The sequence below is a fragment of the Dermochelys coriacea genome, chromosome 2 (genome assembly GCF_009764565.3).
Source record: "Dermochelys coriacea isolate rDerCor1 chromosome 2, rDerCor1.pri.v4, whole genome shotgun sequence".
NCBI classification, from domain to species: Eukaryota; Metazoa; Chordata; order Testudines; family Dermochelyidae; genus Dermochelys; species Dermochelys coriacea.
In genome coordinates this window covers 92,722,791-92,739,640 of record NC_050069.1, presented here as the reverse complement: position 1 = coordinate 92,739,640, position 16,850 = coordinate 92,722,791, and the positions used below count along the sequence as shown (strand labels likewise).

Sequence of the window (16,850 nt, the reverse complement as noted above, 5' to 3'; positions counted from 1 at the left end):
TAAAGGCTTGAGTACTTATGTGAAAATGCCTTTAACTAGACAGCATGACTGGAGGTATGTCAAGAATTGATTAAAACACCCACAGCTGAACTCCACTTGCAGGGCTCAGGCTGCACAGTTATAAAATTTCAGTGTAAGTGAACATTTATAGCCTTATAGCTGGAGTCATCTGACATGGACCAGCTGTGGGTGTTTTACTCCACCGTAGACAACCTAAATCAAGTAACGCAAACCCACAGCAGACAGAAGGGCCACTGCAATGCAGGCAAGAGGAACAGCTAATGTGTTTGATAACTTTGACAAGTACCACAACATCCAGCTCCTTGAGTGTAACAAGTACACCTTACGTAGGATTAGGAATGAACCTAGATTGACTATACTTTAAATTCTTAAACTAATGTGGTAGTAAAACTAGCTTCACATCTGTGCTTACCCAGAGTGGAATGCTTTCACTCTGACTAGTTTTATCCATACTGATCAAAGCAGCATACCACCTTTCTATACAGTCTTTAATTGGACAATATTGTCATTACCCTTCCTTGATTGTTGGGCCCCCAAAGGAAAGCTATACCTGTTACCAGAGGGCAATATTTAGCGTGGCTGTAATTTGGAAGATTGACCTCCCCCCTACACAGAAATATGGAACCTATCAGTTTTCCCTGCATCTACAGAAGGGTAGCATCTGAACATGGGGAATGACCTATAACAAATTCACAGAATGTCATAGTACCATAGCTACTAGAGAGACCATGAACACAAGCCTGAATTGATGCAAAATTGTAAGGGTAAACCTATTGAGTTAGGAACTGCAGAGTGTGAAGGTCTTACTCAGACCATTAATACCAACATAGCATTTAACATGGCATGCCAGCTAGTAATTAGTTACTGGATCTCATGGGACTGATTCTTTCCCTGTAGCTGTGCATGCTTGTATGGTGGCTGGCGTGCATCCTTAGAGATTGAATATTGGAACATGTAGCAGCTCTTGAAGAGGCCATTAGCAGTGACAACTGCTAGAGGTACATCTTCTAGAATTGGTCTTTTAACAGTTTGCTATTATGGATGATTCCAATTTAAGGAATCCAATAGCTTTAAGGGCTAGTTTGTTGCTTCATAAGGTAATTCTATATATAACTGTTACTGAAGATGCTAGTGCAGGTATAGCTTCTAGCTGTATTTAGAGTGGATGTTCTGCAAGTCCAGTGATCTCAAGAAATATTCTCCTAAATATAAGTTAGTAATTTTAAATGTGCCTTAACAGATGGGACAAACTGCAGTTTCAGTAAGGCTTATGAATCTTTTTTTTTTTTTTAAGAAAGGAAGCTTGTAAGTTTTCTAGGCATGACACTAAGCCAGTTTATTCAATGCAGGACTGGAAATTGTAAATACTGAGTTGAGAAATGCAAGTTAGGCAAGTGATCCTCAAGATGTAAATCTACACAGTTTGTGCTGCTTTAACTCACAGTTTAGAAGCCACTACAGTTAGTGCATCAACCTATAGGGCTGTACTTGCATTGGTATAGTTTCAGTAAGCTTACAGGGTAATGGTTATACATATTAGCACAGTAATGCAAAAATTTGCATGCCAGACTTAAAAAAAAAAGGTAAGGGCAGCTCTATTTCCACTACCTGTCTAATTAAACTAAGTTAGTTTAAAGAGCTCACTGCACCAGATCTTATGGTACTGAAAAAAAAATGAAGTTATTTATTTACATTGATACAGAGTGAAACAGATACTCAAATTCCCAGTTGAATTGAATCAAGGGGGTGAACTCTAATATGAACAGTACTGAGGACGTAAAAGAAACTTAAAAGCCACAGAATTCATTCAGAAGGTGCAACATGGTTGTTTATTCACAAGACAATTAAGTCTTGATCCATGCAGGGGAAATCTACCACTTGGTACACAAAGATTCCATGCATACCTTTTTTCATTTTGGATATCTGTGTAGTGGGGAAGGAACTTCTGTCCAATCCCCAGACCTCTTTCCATTCACTGCATTAAAAAGACTAAAGACTCCGATCATATTTACAATTGTCACATCATTATCTTCCAAGTACAAGATCTGCAAGTGTGCCAAAGGACAAAAGGTTAGATTCATGTTTATCCATTAAAGTGAACCTCTTATCTACTTAAATTCAAGACCATGAAGCCATCTTTAGAATTGTACAGGAGAATGTTTGGTGTGAAAAGGTGCAACTGATATTAGAAGTGAGACTGCTTGTTAGTGCTTTGAGTTTGTACATATGCCATCTTCCTCATATTCACCCATCAGCTGCAACACATAAGTTCCAGTGTAGAGAAGAAACTGCCCAGTTATTTGTGCCACATGGGACATAAGTCGAAGCATTCTCCTAGAAGAGAAAAGTTAGAGTGTCATTTCTAAAAGAAAGTCTTAGAATGATGTATCATGTTTCAGGACACATAGGGCTCTTTCAAGCTGAGTCACATTTAGAAGAATCCTCACATTCCATCCATTTCTAGCCATTGTTTGGCAACATACAGCAACATTACTCCAGGGCCTGATTCTGCAGCCACTACATAGAACAGAGGTGGGCAAGCAGCCCATGGGACCCTCCTGCCCAGCCCCGAGCCACTTCCCTGCTGTTCCCCCTCCCCTGTAGCCTCAGCTCACTGCGCTGCTGGTGTAATGCTCTGGGTGGTGAGCTCCTGGGGCAGCACAGCTGCAGAGCTGTGGCCTGACCTGGTGTTCTGTGCTGCACAGTGCATGACTGGCTCCAGCCTGGCAGTGTGACTGTAGTGCCACCAGCCACTGGTGCTCCAGGCAGTGCAGCAAGTGGGCAGGGAGGGGTTGGAAAGAGGGTAAGGGAGTTTGGGGAAGGTCAGAGGGCAGGGGGGTTGGATGGGGAAGGGGTACTGCCCCCCCCTCAGGGAACAGGTGGATTGGATGGGGCAGGAGTCCCAGGGGGCAAGAAGCAGGGGAGACTGGATAGGGGCAGGGACTGAGCCATGCCTGGCTGTTTGGGGAGGCACAGCCTCTCCTAATGGGCCCTCCATACAATTTCTAAAACCCAATGCAGACCTCAGGCCAAAAAGTTTGCCCACCCCAACACAAACAATTCCCACTGAGTGGGAAGGAAGTGGTTTGCATGTAGCAGAGTTAGGGCCTGCAAGAGAAACTTAAGTTATGCAGACAAAGCAGTTACTTGTTTTCAGCAGAACATTCCAAATACTCTTACTAGGATTGCCATGTTTCCATTAATGACTTCAAGAAATCAGGAAGTCAATTTGAGCCCTGCAGCATTAATCATTTACCTATTAATATAGTACAAGGTGGGAAGGAGGAATGCCAGCTACAGAACTACCACTGACATGTCTATTAAAGTATTGACTAGGTCTTGTACTTGAGCACTCACATTGGGTTGTTTGGCTGCAGTGAACTTGCATATGTAATACTAATGGAGCTGAGAATCTTAAAGCTTTGTCCTCCCAGTTTATGGAGTATTGCTTATTACTGCTTACATTCTAGAGTGACTTACTGGCTTGAAACATGCAGCTTTAGGCAGGCTCTAAGACCCAATACAAGACCCATAAAACTAAGGCGATATGAGCACTAAGGTTTTATCAAGACCCACAGGTTCTAGTGCAAGTTCCAGGAGTAGAGAGGATAAAGCTGAACACTTTGTGATACGCTTGGTACATCAGCCTCCAGCCATTCCTTAGAGTGACATTTTCTAAGAATGAGAAAACCTGGCCATCTAGACCAGGAACTACACTGAGTTCAGCTTTCTGTACCAGCTTTGTATATTCATAATCCCGCTTCTTCCTCTAAAGCCAAATGAATCTTCTAGACTCAAATACCTGGAAGTTACCCAAACTCACAGCTACAACTAAATATACTAGGAAGTAGAGAACAAGGGGAAATGAACAGAGTACAGGAATAATCAGAGGGCTAGTCTGAAACTACCACTGCTCTATGAATGAGATCCTTTCCCCTCCCCACCAACAATTCCTTAGAAGATACATGTTGGCCTAGTTCCTCCCTTCCTTGAAGTAAAGCCTCACTTCTTTACTCAGGGATGGGAAAGCTAGGCTGACGAAAGACAAATGCAAGCGTGCTCTACTAGTACTGCTCACTTCTAGGATTCCTGTTTAATGCAGGAGGTAGATCCTCTTCTCCTACACTCTTTCCCCCATTGCCTATGGGAAGTTCATTGTCCTCTCAACAGGAAGAGGATTTAGATTTTTTTGCAGTCAGCAATTCACTCTACAGAAGCTGAATAAAGATCTCACAGGGACTTGGCAGTGCTTTAAATACAACTCCTTTTTCATGATATGGAAGGCACCTATTTGATATATAGCTTCAGTACGTTCTTTTCAATTAGTCTGCTGGGGCTGGCCAAGTGACTTTATAGAACCAGGTGCAGCCTTCTTAGGCCTCCATGCAGCTGTGTCTTACAACAGCTGCTATGTGTGAGACAACTGGCTGTGGGTGCAAGTGGCATTTTTAGCTGTGGAGGAGATTGTTATTTGTTGGTCTGGACATTTGATCCTTTCTTTGATAAGAAAATAAAAAAACCCAGAAAATTCATCAAGTTTGATGGCACGTGAGGGGCTCCCTGCCTGCCAAGTGAACATTTGGGAGGATTCAGTGTATGAAGCTTCAGAATCAATAGAACACATTTTTTTAAAGGGACTATCTGAGACCCCAGTGCAGAGTTTGTCTTCAGCTTGCAGCCTCTTGGGATAGGCTCTTATCTTCCCTCCATCTAGCCCTTTGCAGGAGGACTTGTACTTGCCCTCAAACTGTCTTATAATATAGCTATGCTTGTAGCAGAACTCCAGATACCTCAGCTGTTTGCCTGCTGCTTTTTGCACTTCCTGTATCAGCTTCTCTCAGCAGCTGCAGCATGCTGGCAAGAGTTTGGAGGAACTGTCACTTAAAATTCTCTTACAATGCAAGTTCCATTGTTAGAGTCCAAACCCATAACTGATAATTGAATTAAAGATTGGCACAAGACATTAGTCCCCACTTGTCATGAGGGGACAGTGTTTATTTCTGTTAAACCAAGTTCTGCATTCAGTTACCCATCCAGACCCATTGAAGTCAGTGCTAGGCAGGGGTCTAATACATGGCATAACTGGACCCTCATTTAAATCCAAGACTGAGAATCCAGACATTAAGGGACAGACTATCAGTCTATGCCAATTTTAGGCCAGTGTCTTGTTTAGGCCTATGTCTGAAATTGATCCTGTTATGCAGAATGTGGGAAAAGCCTAAAGGTTACAGTTATTCAGTCCTTCATTTCACTACCCTGAAGTAGTTTTGGTTTCAATGAAAGGAACTTGGCATCCTTCCCAACCAGTCAGCCTTCAACCACCAGTTACTGTACATGGACTGGTTTTGCTTATTACAAATGGAAGTGTTATATCTGACTCTTGTGGTAAGGTTCTATTTTAAATTTCTGCCACAGAACCTTAGCTTTTAGCTACAGCAAGAAAAGTTACATTTAAAAAAAAAGGATCTAAGAATGGCTACTGCAGAGAACTGTGTCGGGCAGGAAACTGTATAAAAATGCCTTTGCCTCTACCAGTTAATGTGGACATGGGTAACCAATTAGCATCTTCATTGTGGGATCATTTAACATTCATGCTCCTTTGAGACCTATTTCGGTTTATATTCCCCCAACTGACTAATAGGAATGCACACTTACCGCAGCACAGTCTTTGCTCCCATACATTTGATGTCATATGACACAGAGTAGATTTCATAGAAAGTAGCTCTAATGTTTAGACATCCAATAAAATCCTTTGGATTCAGCTTGTACAAGTCCAGAGTAATGTTGGCTACCCCCATTTTCTTAGTCTGCTGTACAGTGGTGATACAATTTTCTCCCTGATTTTAAAGAGACAATTAGTTTTGTACTATATCCAGTAGAGGCGATAGCATAGTGATTACCACCTTAATTATTCTAGATAATGCAGCTATTCTTTAGCAATAAAGATTATTCCAATCTACATTATTGGTGAGGGACATGAATCCATGTAGTGTTTACAAGGAATTTGTCACAAACTTGCAGCTTTCATCATGACTTCATTTAAGGCCTGATCAGGCCTGTGAGAGGACTCTAAAGTAACTAATCCTCCATATATTATTTCACATATGCAAAAATGTATTAACAAATGCAAAAAACATTAATGGATACTCCCTTCAAGTGTCATTTTTGCGTATGTGAAATGTTACTTTTCTTTAGTCAGACTTGTCCCAAGATGACCTGAGAATCCTTGAACTATCAGGTCCAAATTCCATCAGGATTACAACACTAGTGACAAGTTAAAGTTATTTAGAAAGCCAGCTATATTGGCACAATGACAACAGTTTTGACATGAACAACCAGTAACTGAGAAGAAATTGCTTTACATGGACTGCTGAGCAAACAGACTAATATTTTAAAGTAATCAGGAGTCCATATGCCCAGTGTTTACCTTAAAAGGGAGTTTCCCAGCTGCATGGTGACAGGCCTTGGAAGAGCACCTGGGAATCCGGTGGTTGGCGATTTGTGGACCCAGTCTTTATGACTAGGATTTGAAGTAATCCCCAAGTAGTTAATAAATCACTAGAAGGAACCACTATGATGGTACTTAGAATAGACACAGAACAGCACTAAGCTGTATTTAAGCAAACTTAGAGGGAGAACAAGGATAGTTGTTAGAAAGCAAACACCTTCAACTGCTAAATCCTGACCTCCTCCTAGGTTGTCTACCAAGTGACAGTGAAAAGCTGCTCATGCTTTCTCCCTGCCCCCCTTTAAGATATTGTCACTGAGAAGTGTTTGCAGCAGTCTAGTGCTGTAAGGGGACATCTAGTGGATATATCCTGTATCTCACTCAATGAGATATTTTACTCTAATTAGTGCTTTTGGAATGCTTACGTCACTTATCACTATTTTTAACAAACAAAGATTGCTTGGAGCAGTTTTGCAATTTTATCTTGTAATTAGTGTACAGAAAAGGCTACGATACAAATTACTAGGGTATTGGCCTCACTAATGTTTACACTAGACTGATCTGCATTTGCTTTTGCTTTGACAGTCCATAGTAAATGCTTAGGGTTTGGCTCCCTTTCACAAGGATGAATTTTAAACACTTGAAACTAATGTTTTAAAAATACTCTTGCAGCATGCTCATTACCTAGTTCCCATGCCCTTTGTAACTTTAAGGCGAGGATGCTGACAGATGACATACGACTAAGCCAGGTTCCTCATTTGAGTTATTTTGCAACTATACATAGATCACTGGAGTCTGAAGCCTAGAAATATAGGGCTAGAAGCGACCTTTAACTCAAGTCCAACTTGCTGTGCTGGAGGCAGGTCAGTAAACCAGACCATTCCTGACAGGGGTTTGTCCAACCTCTCCATAAAAACCTCCAGGGATGAGGGTTCCACAACTTTCCTTGGAAACCTATTCCAGAGCTTAATTACCCTTATAGATGTTAGGAAACCCTTTCTAAGGAACTTAGATTTCCCCTGCTGCTGATTATTGAAGGTAGGACAAGAAGTAGTGAGCCTAGACATAGAAAATATTGATCCCCATCCTCTTTATAAAGAGCCCTTAACATATTTGAAGACTTAACAGGTTTCTCCTTGGTCTCCCCCTCCAGCCCTAAACTAAATATATCCAGTTTTTAAGCCTTTCCTCATAGGTCAGGTTTTCTTTAAAAAAAAAACCAAAACTTATTTTTATTGCTCTTCTCTGGACTCTCCAATTCATAAACTTCTTTCCTAGAGATGTGAGGCTTCTCTATTAATTTATGCACATTATGCTTGTTCAATTGCTACAAGGGTAGTTTGACTATGGACCCAGGTCAAAAGGGGTATTGTGGAAGGAATGAAGCAGGAACCACTACAGTAATTGCAGACAGGATACTTCTGAGGAGAACACTTCTAGGAACATTAAGAAAACAATGTCTGGGCTATTAGTTAAGGGAGCATCTGCCAGAGATGAAGCCTAAGATCAAAGGGACACTAAACAGTAAGTCCCACTTTTGAGAGAAAGGAGAATTGGGCAAAGGAAATTTGAAAACTTTAGGTCTACCTGGCTAACATCAAGAGGATGTTAAGCTCTAGGTAGATAAGACTGCATAGGCAATTTCAAAACCTGTTTTATGCTATGTCATGTTCCCTCTGTTAAGAACAGGACATTGTTTGAAGAGGCTGTCTGGTCACTGGGGACTACTGCCTAGTCCCTGCAGTTCTGCTCCATGGAAGCTGTGTCTGTCATGCGTACACAGGAGCCTGCAACCTAGGTCCTAGTCTAAGAGAGAAGTGACAATTTAAGGCTCGTCATCCATGGGCAGTCAGAGGAGACAGTGGTACTGCTAGCCTTTGTCACTTGACAAGCACAAGCAATTTGTTTTTTTTGGGAGACAGTTGTCCTTTAGGTCATTTCTCTAATGGCCCTTATCTCTTATTTGCATTATGGAGATGAGAATGATTCCCACATGTGACTGAAGGTCCCCAATTTGTAGCCCAAGGGAAGGAGTGTCCCAAAAAATCCCAAAACCACTAGATGAACCAGGCACATTCATCCTAAATGCTCTTATGCCAAGAAAAAAAAAAAGTCTAGACTTCTGTTTTTCTATTTCATAATTATGTTTTGATGGCACACTTTAGTCCTTTCCTAAGATTCTGCAAGTGGAATAATGCAGAAATATTTCAAAGTTAGTTACCTCTACTGAGTATCTAATGTGCTCAGAATATGGAGTTTTACACTTTATTTCAGATTATGCTGTAATCAGGCCTTGGCTTTTACTTTAAGGTAAACTGCCTAGAGGAAAAGTCATGATTTTTATAAACAAACAAACTGTTTTGCTTGATGTAAAAAATATTGGTGTTTAGTTTCTCTCTAGTCAAGGAGGACTAGTCATATTTCTACAATATAGGAGATACTTGAGCAAAAAAGGGATTTTTGTTTTGGTTCTTGGAGATGCCTGTTACATGTTTAATTCCAATTTATGCTAGGTTTTTGTAAGAGGTTTTCTGACTCTTCAGCTGAGGGTCAGAAGAAGCCTACTTCTCATCCTCTGGAAAGACTATGGATTATTAGCATAGTAAGCAAGTTTTGATACCCCAGCCTTCTTTGAAGGCAATTTTCCTCCCATTCCTCCACAATTCCCACCCCTTGCCCCACTGCCACAATTCTCCTTAAGGCAAAGGTGATCTGTAAAAGTTACAAAAAAGCTCTTAACACTTTACTTGTGTCCACTTCTGTCCTTTTTCTAGGAGAAGGAAGTGTGTATTATCTCCCAGGGATTGAAAGAACTCTTCAGTATCCACAACTGTGCCATCTTCCTCCAAAACTAGAGTAATCAGTCCAGCCGTAATCAGCAAGGCATCTAGGGCCTACAATAAAAAAAAAAAAATAGTAGATGGATCTAATTCAGAATGCATCTGCTTTCTTAAGTTCATTCCTTCTGTCATTAAATCTTAGACAACTACTCATTTGCGGAGTAGTTCTAACACCAAATGAAGGTACTGATTTGCTTCTGTTTTACCTATAAAGATCAGTTCCAACTTCCATACCAAGGAAGAGTTGTGGCATCTGTATTGTACACATGGTCCTGTACTCTGAAAAGTAGTTACTTTTCTACCCTCACTCCCTAATCAAGTTGCTGTGAAAATGCACAGAACTTCCAGAGTATCTGGATCTCATGGTAATGCAAACAGGTTTTGATAATGTATTTAAATGCAAAGGGTTAATTTTTTAAAAAAAGGAGGAATCCAACTACACATCATTAAGTATAGCTCCATAAGCAGTCTAGTTGAATCTTTCAGAGCAAGACTCCATCATTTAAGTTGAGACAGTATTTCCATGATCTCCTTCTGTTGAAGGACTACACTATGTTTCAATGAAGTGTCATCCTGAATTTGACACTAAATATCCCACATACATCTCTAAAAAGCCATGGTATTTATCTTGGACTCCAATTCACCAGATTTTTGAGGCTCTGAATTCTGAAATAAGCCTACAGTTCAGTCATAAAGTAAGTTTTGCTCTCATACAGAGTTGAGACAAGGCAGCCTAGGTATTATGTTCTTACTGACAAGTAGTTTTAAGTCTCAACTAAGTGTTTGATATACCTTGCTAATAAACTCCTGCAGGCTGCTTGCAACAACTCCTTTCCGACTGCTGCGGTCATGATTTGATACACGGAAGGGTCGGGCTGCAGGTAAGAGAGGAGGGAACAGGGTCTGTCGCGTCACTGACCCCACAGATGTTCCCATGGACACCAGAGATCTAAAAAAACAGTTTCATTTTAATTAAAACAAAACATTGAGATTAGTCATTGTGATGTATACATTCACTATATAATACTCATATGTAGTTCTCACAGGCCAGTTGAGACCAGACTAGTTTATTTAGGAAGTTCAGGGACCAAAGTTGTTTCAATAAAACTAGAGTATTTGCTTTCTTCCTGGCAAGATAATGGTTTTCAGTTTAGAACTGTACAGATGTTTGGGACCAAACTGGCCAGGTCACCACTGGTCACAGTCCTGCTTACAACAACTTTGACCTTCTTTAATAGGATATTGCAGCATTTCTCAAACTGGGGTCTGTGGACCCCTGGGGATCCACAAGTGAACCCAGGGGTCTGCAGGCCCCACTGATTAACTCCTCCCCCTCCCTGCACACTAAAAGTCCAGCAGGGCAAAGGCAGGCTCCTACCTGCCCCGGCTCTGCACTGCTCCTGGAAGCGGATGGCACATCCCTGAGGGTCTCCTTGCTTAGAGCAGCTACCTTTCCAACTTAGTTTACTTCAGCACCACTGTTTATCTTACAGATAATGAAACTGATCTTTCGTTTGGCTGATGCATTTGAATGCCTCCCAATAGCTGTATGAAAGGAAGTTCTTTATTAGAAAAGCCAGTTTTATTCTAGTAAATTGTAACACCATACACGGCTGTGGGTCCCATCAACAGTACCCCTGCATCCATCTGCTATGAGGCAGGGATTCACCTGGATAAATTCCATTATGTCAAAGCACTGGAGTTTACGTGCCTGTTGCAAGTGGCAAGCTAGCTAGCAGTAGCTGTTTTAAGATGAGCCATTACTTCTTTGCAGCATTGGCTTTGTCAAGATTTGAAAGTCTGCCGTGATGCAGCAAGTTAGATGCTTCAGGTAGCTTAGTCATTGGAATTACTATTTTGAATAGTCATGTTCAATTTAATGAAATTTGGCTGAAATTAGATTTTGTATAGTGAGTATGATAAGATCTTCCGTCAGCCCATTTAATTCAGCTGAGGATGCATGGATTAAGTTTGTTGGTCTGAAAGTCAGAGATTGCTAGTTTTGACTATCAAGTTATGTTTTGGTTCTAGTTCCCGATAGGTGCCTGTCACAGGTTTAATTCTGGCCAGACATCTCCTTTACTGTCTATTGGCTTTGTTCTTCATAATCAGCAACATATTCTTAGTCTGAGATTCACTTAATTCAATAAGTATTCTTTTGATTAATTTTTATCCATATGGAGTTTAAGCCATTGCTTTCTGGATTGTTTTTCCCTCTGAAGAGCAAATTCAGCACAAGGTACTAGGCACTACTGATAATGATCAGATACAGTGCAAAATGAAATCTTGTAAGTTTCCCTGCCATACCAGTAGGCACTTCAACCCTAATTTGAAGTTTTCCCTGGGGTGAATGGGCATTTTTCTGCCCAGTTACCAAGAATTACAGTACAGTTAAGTTTCTGTGATGTAGGTATTTGCTCTTGATCTTATGCATAGTGACAAATGTGTTGCACTGCCCACAAGTGATCAATTTTTACCTTTTGAATGCTAGCAATATGGACTAGATTTGGACCAGTAGCATACAACTAAGAAGTTTCATATCCCATCATCAAGCTTAAGGCCCCAATAGTAGGGAGCTGTCTGCAGCTTTTTCAGACAACAGGAAGCATACATCACTTTTATATAAAAGTTACTTTGCCAGTACAGTACTTGATTATGATAGAATCTGAAGGACTCAAGCCCAGGTGGAACAGTGGGGATTGGAGGATATTAAGTGTGGCAGTTTACTTTCTAAATCACCAAGCTGAATTAGATCTTGAAGTCTTATTTTGCCAAGAAGGGAATTTGTTCAGGCAGAAGACAAAGCATAAGAAAAAAGCACAGGGCCAAGGCAAACATGATGTAGCAATAAGAGTTATTGACAGCACAAGGAAGCATGTGGGCTTTTAGATTTAGGATTCAGAGCCAAGTAAGAGCTTGGGTTCAGGTTAAACAGCTCAAGGGCTGAGCTTATATGATTTTGCCATCTTGTGCTGCTATTTGTCCATTTTGGCACCCAAATCCTCCAGTAGTATCAAGATGTAGTGCCCAGTTTTGAATCCAACACAAACAAAGCCATAGGATCACATTAAGATGCAAGATGGTCATTAGAATGGCTTTTTGGTGATGTGAATGGGTTCAGAATTGAATTTCTCTTGTACTCTCTAGTACTACCATCAGTCACTGTTTCCATCTATACCTGCATCCATTTATAGCAAGACTGTCATCGTAATATTTAACCTGAAACTGTTTCTGCCTGTTCAAGTAGCGAAGAACTCTGGGCTCCCAAGTGGTAGAGCAAACAGGATTCTCTTAGTGATAGGAGCATCAGTGATTGCTTGCCTTTTTACCTATTTGGACACCAGATCCAACCCTTACATGTTCATAGCGACTGCAGCCAGAGACTTAGATTTACTAATCCAGATCCTTGGAACCTAGTCTGGCTGCTTTATACTGTAGCAATTAGAAAGCAGCTTTGAAGCAGACAAGTGGATTCATGATACAAGGGAATCCTCAGGTGGCTTGGTACCCCACAGTCTACTGTGGAAAGAAAAAGTGAAAGCCAAGACAGAAAAATGGTGCAACAATAGCAAGAAATGCTAATTAACTTGCTAATGAAGCTATTAAATGTAAACAGGCCCTCAACTGTTTTATTATTAAGTTACAAAGGGTATGTTTTAGGGAGGCAGAGAGCGTACAGGTATTTTACCCTGTCTAGGCAGTAATACCAGTTCCAGGGCATAGAAGAGTTTTCACAAAGGTATACAACCATCCTCAATCTTTAGTAAAGTGCCTGACTTGGTGTTAGAGCCACATTAGAAGTTCTTCATTTTTGAACAAGGAACTTACACATAGTATTCCAAACTCTTGTTTTTAGAATGGAGACATGTAGGATCCATGAATTCAGTGAGTGGTACTTTACAATGAACTCTGTGCACACTGTTGGCTGCAAAGCTTGAGACAGTCTGCAGACAACGTACAGGGTGTCATGCATGGTTGTCTAAGTGATATGGTGCAACAGCCTTCAGTCATACTCAGGAGTCACAAGTTGCACAACACCACCAATCTATAGCCTGTTTGTGACCTTTAGATTAGAGTAAATTGACTAAAAGGGCTACCCTTAGTGTCAGGGGAGTGAATCAGCTAAAAGTGATGCAGTTAGTGTTTCAGGGAGGATGTGTGCTATTAGCATTTCCCCAGACTACGTGTTTTAGAATTTTATCATTCACAGAACTTTAAAGAATGACTGGAATAGCTAATTTAGATTCATTAGAATGTGCAAGATAAGACAGGAACTAGACAAATTTAAGACTGCTCCATAGTGAGAATGGTCTTTTTAGACATACTGAATAGTTGCAACATTGACTTAAGACTTAAGTCAGACCTTAATTTAATGATTGACTCATGAGCCTTACACTTTCTTGGCATGACATCTAGTTTAGTAGAGTGGTTTTAAATTTTTTTCCTGGGGACCCAGTTGAACACTGTTGATGCCCACGACCCAACCGAGCTGGGGATGAGGGGTTTGGGAGGGGCTCAGGGCTGGAGCAGAGGGTTGGGTTGCAAGGGTGAGGGCTGCAAGGTGGGGCCAGGAATGAGGGGTTCAGGGTGTGGGAGGGGCTTGGGTACAGGAGGGGGTCAGGGCTATGTGCTGGGGCCACAAGCTTTGGGCTGGGGCCAGGGATGAGGCATTTGGGTTGCAGGAAGAGGTTCTGGGTTTGGGGGGCAGGCAGAGATTTGCCTCCAGCGGCTTCTGGTCAGCGACACAGCTGGGGTGCACCGCAGACTGCTCTGCGCCCCAGAAGTGGCCAGCAGCAGGTCTGGCTCTAGGCAGAGGCGCCACCCTCCCCCCATTCCCATTGGCCGGGAACCAGTCAATTGGAGTGCTGAGCTGGTGCTTGGAGTGTGGGCAGCATGTGGAGCTCCGTGGCCCCCCTGCCTATAAGCCAGACATGCAGCTGGCCACTTCCAGGGTGCAGCATGGTGTTGGAAAAGGTAGGCATTAGCCTGCCTTAGCTGGCCAGCACCGCTGATGGGACGTTTAATGTCTCCGTTGGCAGTGCTGACCAGGCCAAGGCAACCCCAGTGCCGTACATGCCTCAACCCAATGCTGGGTCGTGACCCCCGGATTGAAAACCACTCATTTAGTATATACTATGGTGCAGCAGATGTTCCAGTTGCTAGCTTTACTGCCGCAACATTGTACATTTTATTTAGTCTCCTGTATTTAATTAAAGCAAAGTAACTTGTTTACTTGCTACTATCTTTTAGAAGATCTCAATGGTCAAGTGTTAGGAAACTAAGAACCGAATCAAAATGCCAGACTGCCAAAGCTTATAATCAAGCCAGCGGGAGTTTCACCTTCAAATGCCTTAGAACACAAGACCAATCACAAGATCATCTTCTCGTTTTCTTTCAGTCTCAATTTTCAAACATTTGAGATTTAACAGCAGTGACACAGTTACTCCTGAAGCAACGGAGCAAACGGTACAGCTACTGTTGTACCACTGCTGTGACCGAGAGCCATGGCTACCGTCTAAAAATAGTCTGACCTCTGGTGAGACTTTCATCCATTTCTTTGTTCTTTAACAAAGAGGCGGATGAAAGGAGACACTAGGAAGAGTTTCCCTTTTGAGTGCAACGAACGTGCAACCATGCTGCGAGTCCCTTTCGCACGGAAACTGAAAAGCCACGACCATCTCTTCTGAAACGAGAGTTTCAGAGGAAGCAAGATGCCCAGTTCGGAGGCACGGGGGTTTTCAGCAGGTAAAGTCATCGCCACAAGGCACTGCAGCTTTTGTTTTCCGCCAGACGGTGCGGGAGCGAGGGTCCTTCCCAGGGAGCCCGGCAACATCCGCGAGTTGCCTTTTCAACAGCAGCAGCTATTAGCGGAAGGTTTCGAGCGAGCCAGAGAGCCCCGGCTGCGGGATCCCCGGGGTTAGGTCAGGGCGAAGCGGGTTGCTCGGCGGCACCGCGGGCTGAGCCCCGGCAGCACCATATGGGCGGGAAGCCCCCTCTCCCGCGTTTGGACCCAGCCTCAGATCCCCGCTGCGTCTCGGGCCGGTGCCGTGCCGTGCCGTGCCGTGCCCCGCGGGATACGCGCTCGCTCACTCACCGCACCAGGGCGCCGGCGTAGTCCCGAGCGCTCTCCATGCCGAGCCGGGCGCCGCGCCAACAACCAGCAACGCGCCAAGCGCCTGCCGCCGCCGCTACTTATCCCGGGCCGGGGCCCGGCCCCGCCCCTCGAGCCCCGCCCGCTCCCGGGAAGCCACGCCCACTCCCAGCGCCCGCCCGGCCGGGGGGCAGAGGTGCTGGGTTTGCGTGAGCCCGGGCGGGAGGGATGGGGTCAGAGGCTGGGGTAATGGGGGGAGGGGCTGAGGAGAAGGTTTAAGGTGGAGGGAAGGGTCAGAGAGTGAGTATGGGGGTGGGGGAGGGATCTGGGGAAGAAGTGGGTGGGGTGGAGTGGGCTGGAGGGGCAAGGACCAAATAAAACCATTTATTGGCAGGCTGCAGCCCCCTGGCTGTTGCCAGAGTGCAGATGACACAGGCTGTTTCTCACAGCAGGCGGCACCAGGCATCCCTCTTATCTTCATAATAATTAATGAATAAATGGGGCTTGGCCCCCTCTGCCTATGTATCACTGATGACCGTTTTTGATTCCCTGGTAGCTAGTGTGATGGTCTCTTTACTAAAAAGAAAAGGAGGACTTGTGGCACCTTAGAGACTAACAAATTTATCTGAGCATAAGCTTTCGATGAAGTGAGCTGTAGCTCACGAAAGCTTATGCTCAAATAAATGTGTTAGTCTCTAAGGTGCCACAAGTCCTCCTTTTCTTTTTGCGAATACAGACTAACACGGCTGCTACTATGAAACCGGTCTCTTTACTGTCGCTTTATTTTCCCTGCTCTGGTTTTGCACAATTTTTCCTCACTACTTTTTAAATAGAAAACTTTCTGTTGATTTTGTTCGTGTTTGTCTTTGTATATTTGTGCTTACATGCATTCTGATGGGAATATAGAGGTTTTCTGGTGGGTATAGGTTGAGATGGCCATAGCTTGAGAAGTAGAGCAGTGGTGTGACTACTATGGCATGACTCCCCTGCAGCTGGTGTGGTCATTAACATCTGTGCAAAGTGGGTATAAAACGAATAGCACATTAAAATGGTAGTGTTCGCCCAGGTGTAAATTGAGTATTAAAACTTCCAAGACATTGTAGAATCAGGACCCAAGTCAGTTATTGCAGCTGTTGCCCTCTACAAGAGCTAAAAGCAAATCTGCCTAAAGAGCTCTCTCTTTTATTTTTGCTAAGGATATAAAAGTGGTTATATAGGGGTAAGGTATCATGAACTAGGGAGAGAGAATATAAAACATGTGAAAAGGGAGCAGGAGAACGATGGTAAAAAGTGGTAGATTGACAACACTGGAAAATAAAGTCTTCTGTTTTTCCAGCAGATCAGACATATCAGAGATACCAGCGAACTTATTAACTGGTGAAATCACAAGGCAAAAGTGTATCTTAAGATAGTTGTGTTTTAACCCTTGTAGACCAAGTGTTGTAATGTG

At 42.9% G+C, this 16,850-nt stretch overlaps 1 protein-coding gene across 1 annotated transcript; it reads right to left on the bottom strand.

Moving 5' to 3' along the window:
• Positions 1-1,338: 1,338 nt before the first annotated feature.
• CIDEA (cell death inducing DFFA like effector a) lies at positions 1,339-15,568 on the bottom strand. The gene is made up of 5 exons (XM_038393442.2): positions 15,404-15,568; positions 10,102-10,258; positions 9,217-9,363; positions 5,677-5,858; positions 1,339-2,355 (listed from the first exon to the last, which is right to left on the bottom strand). The coding sequence occupies exons 1-5, from the start codon at positions 15,439-15,441 to the stop codon at positions 2,226-2,228; spliced, it is 654 nt and encodes a 217-aa protein (XP_038249370.1). The 5' UTR covers positions 15,442-15,568; the 3' UTR covers positions 1,339-2,225.
• Between the last annotated feature and the right edge of the window lie 1,282 nt (positions 15,569-16,850).

Coding starts and splice junctions, on each gene's coding strand:
- CIDEA (XM_038393442.2), bottom strand. CDS start 15,441: ATGGAGAGCGCTCGGGACTACGCCGGCGCCCTGGTGCG. Junction 10,259..15,403: donor TACGCCGGCGCCCTGGTGCG/GTGAGTGAGCGA, acceptor CTGTTTTTTTAG/ATCTCTGGTGTCCATGGGAA. Junction 2,356..5,676: donor GGAGCAAAGACTGTGCTGCG/GTAAGTGTGCAT, acceptor TTTCTCTTCTAG/GAGAATGCTTCGACTTATGT.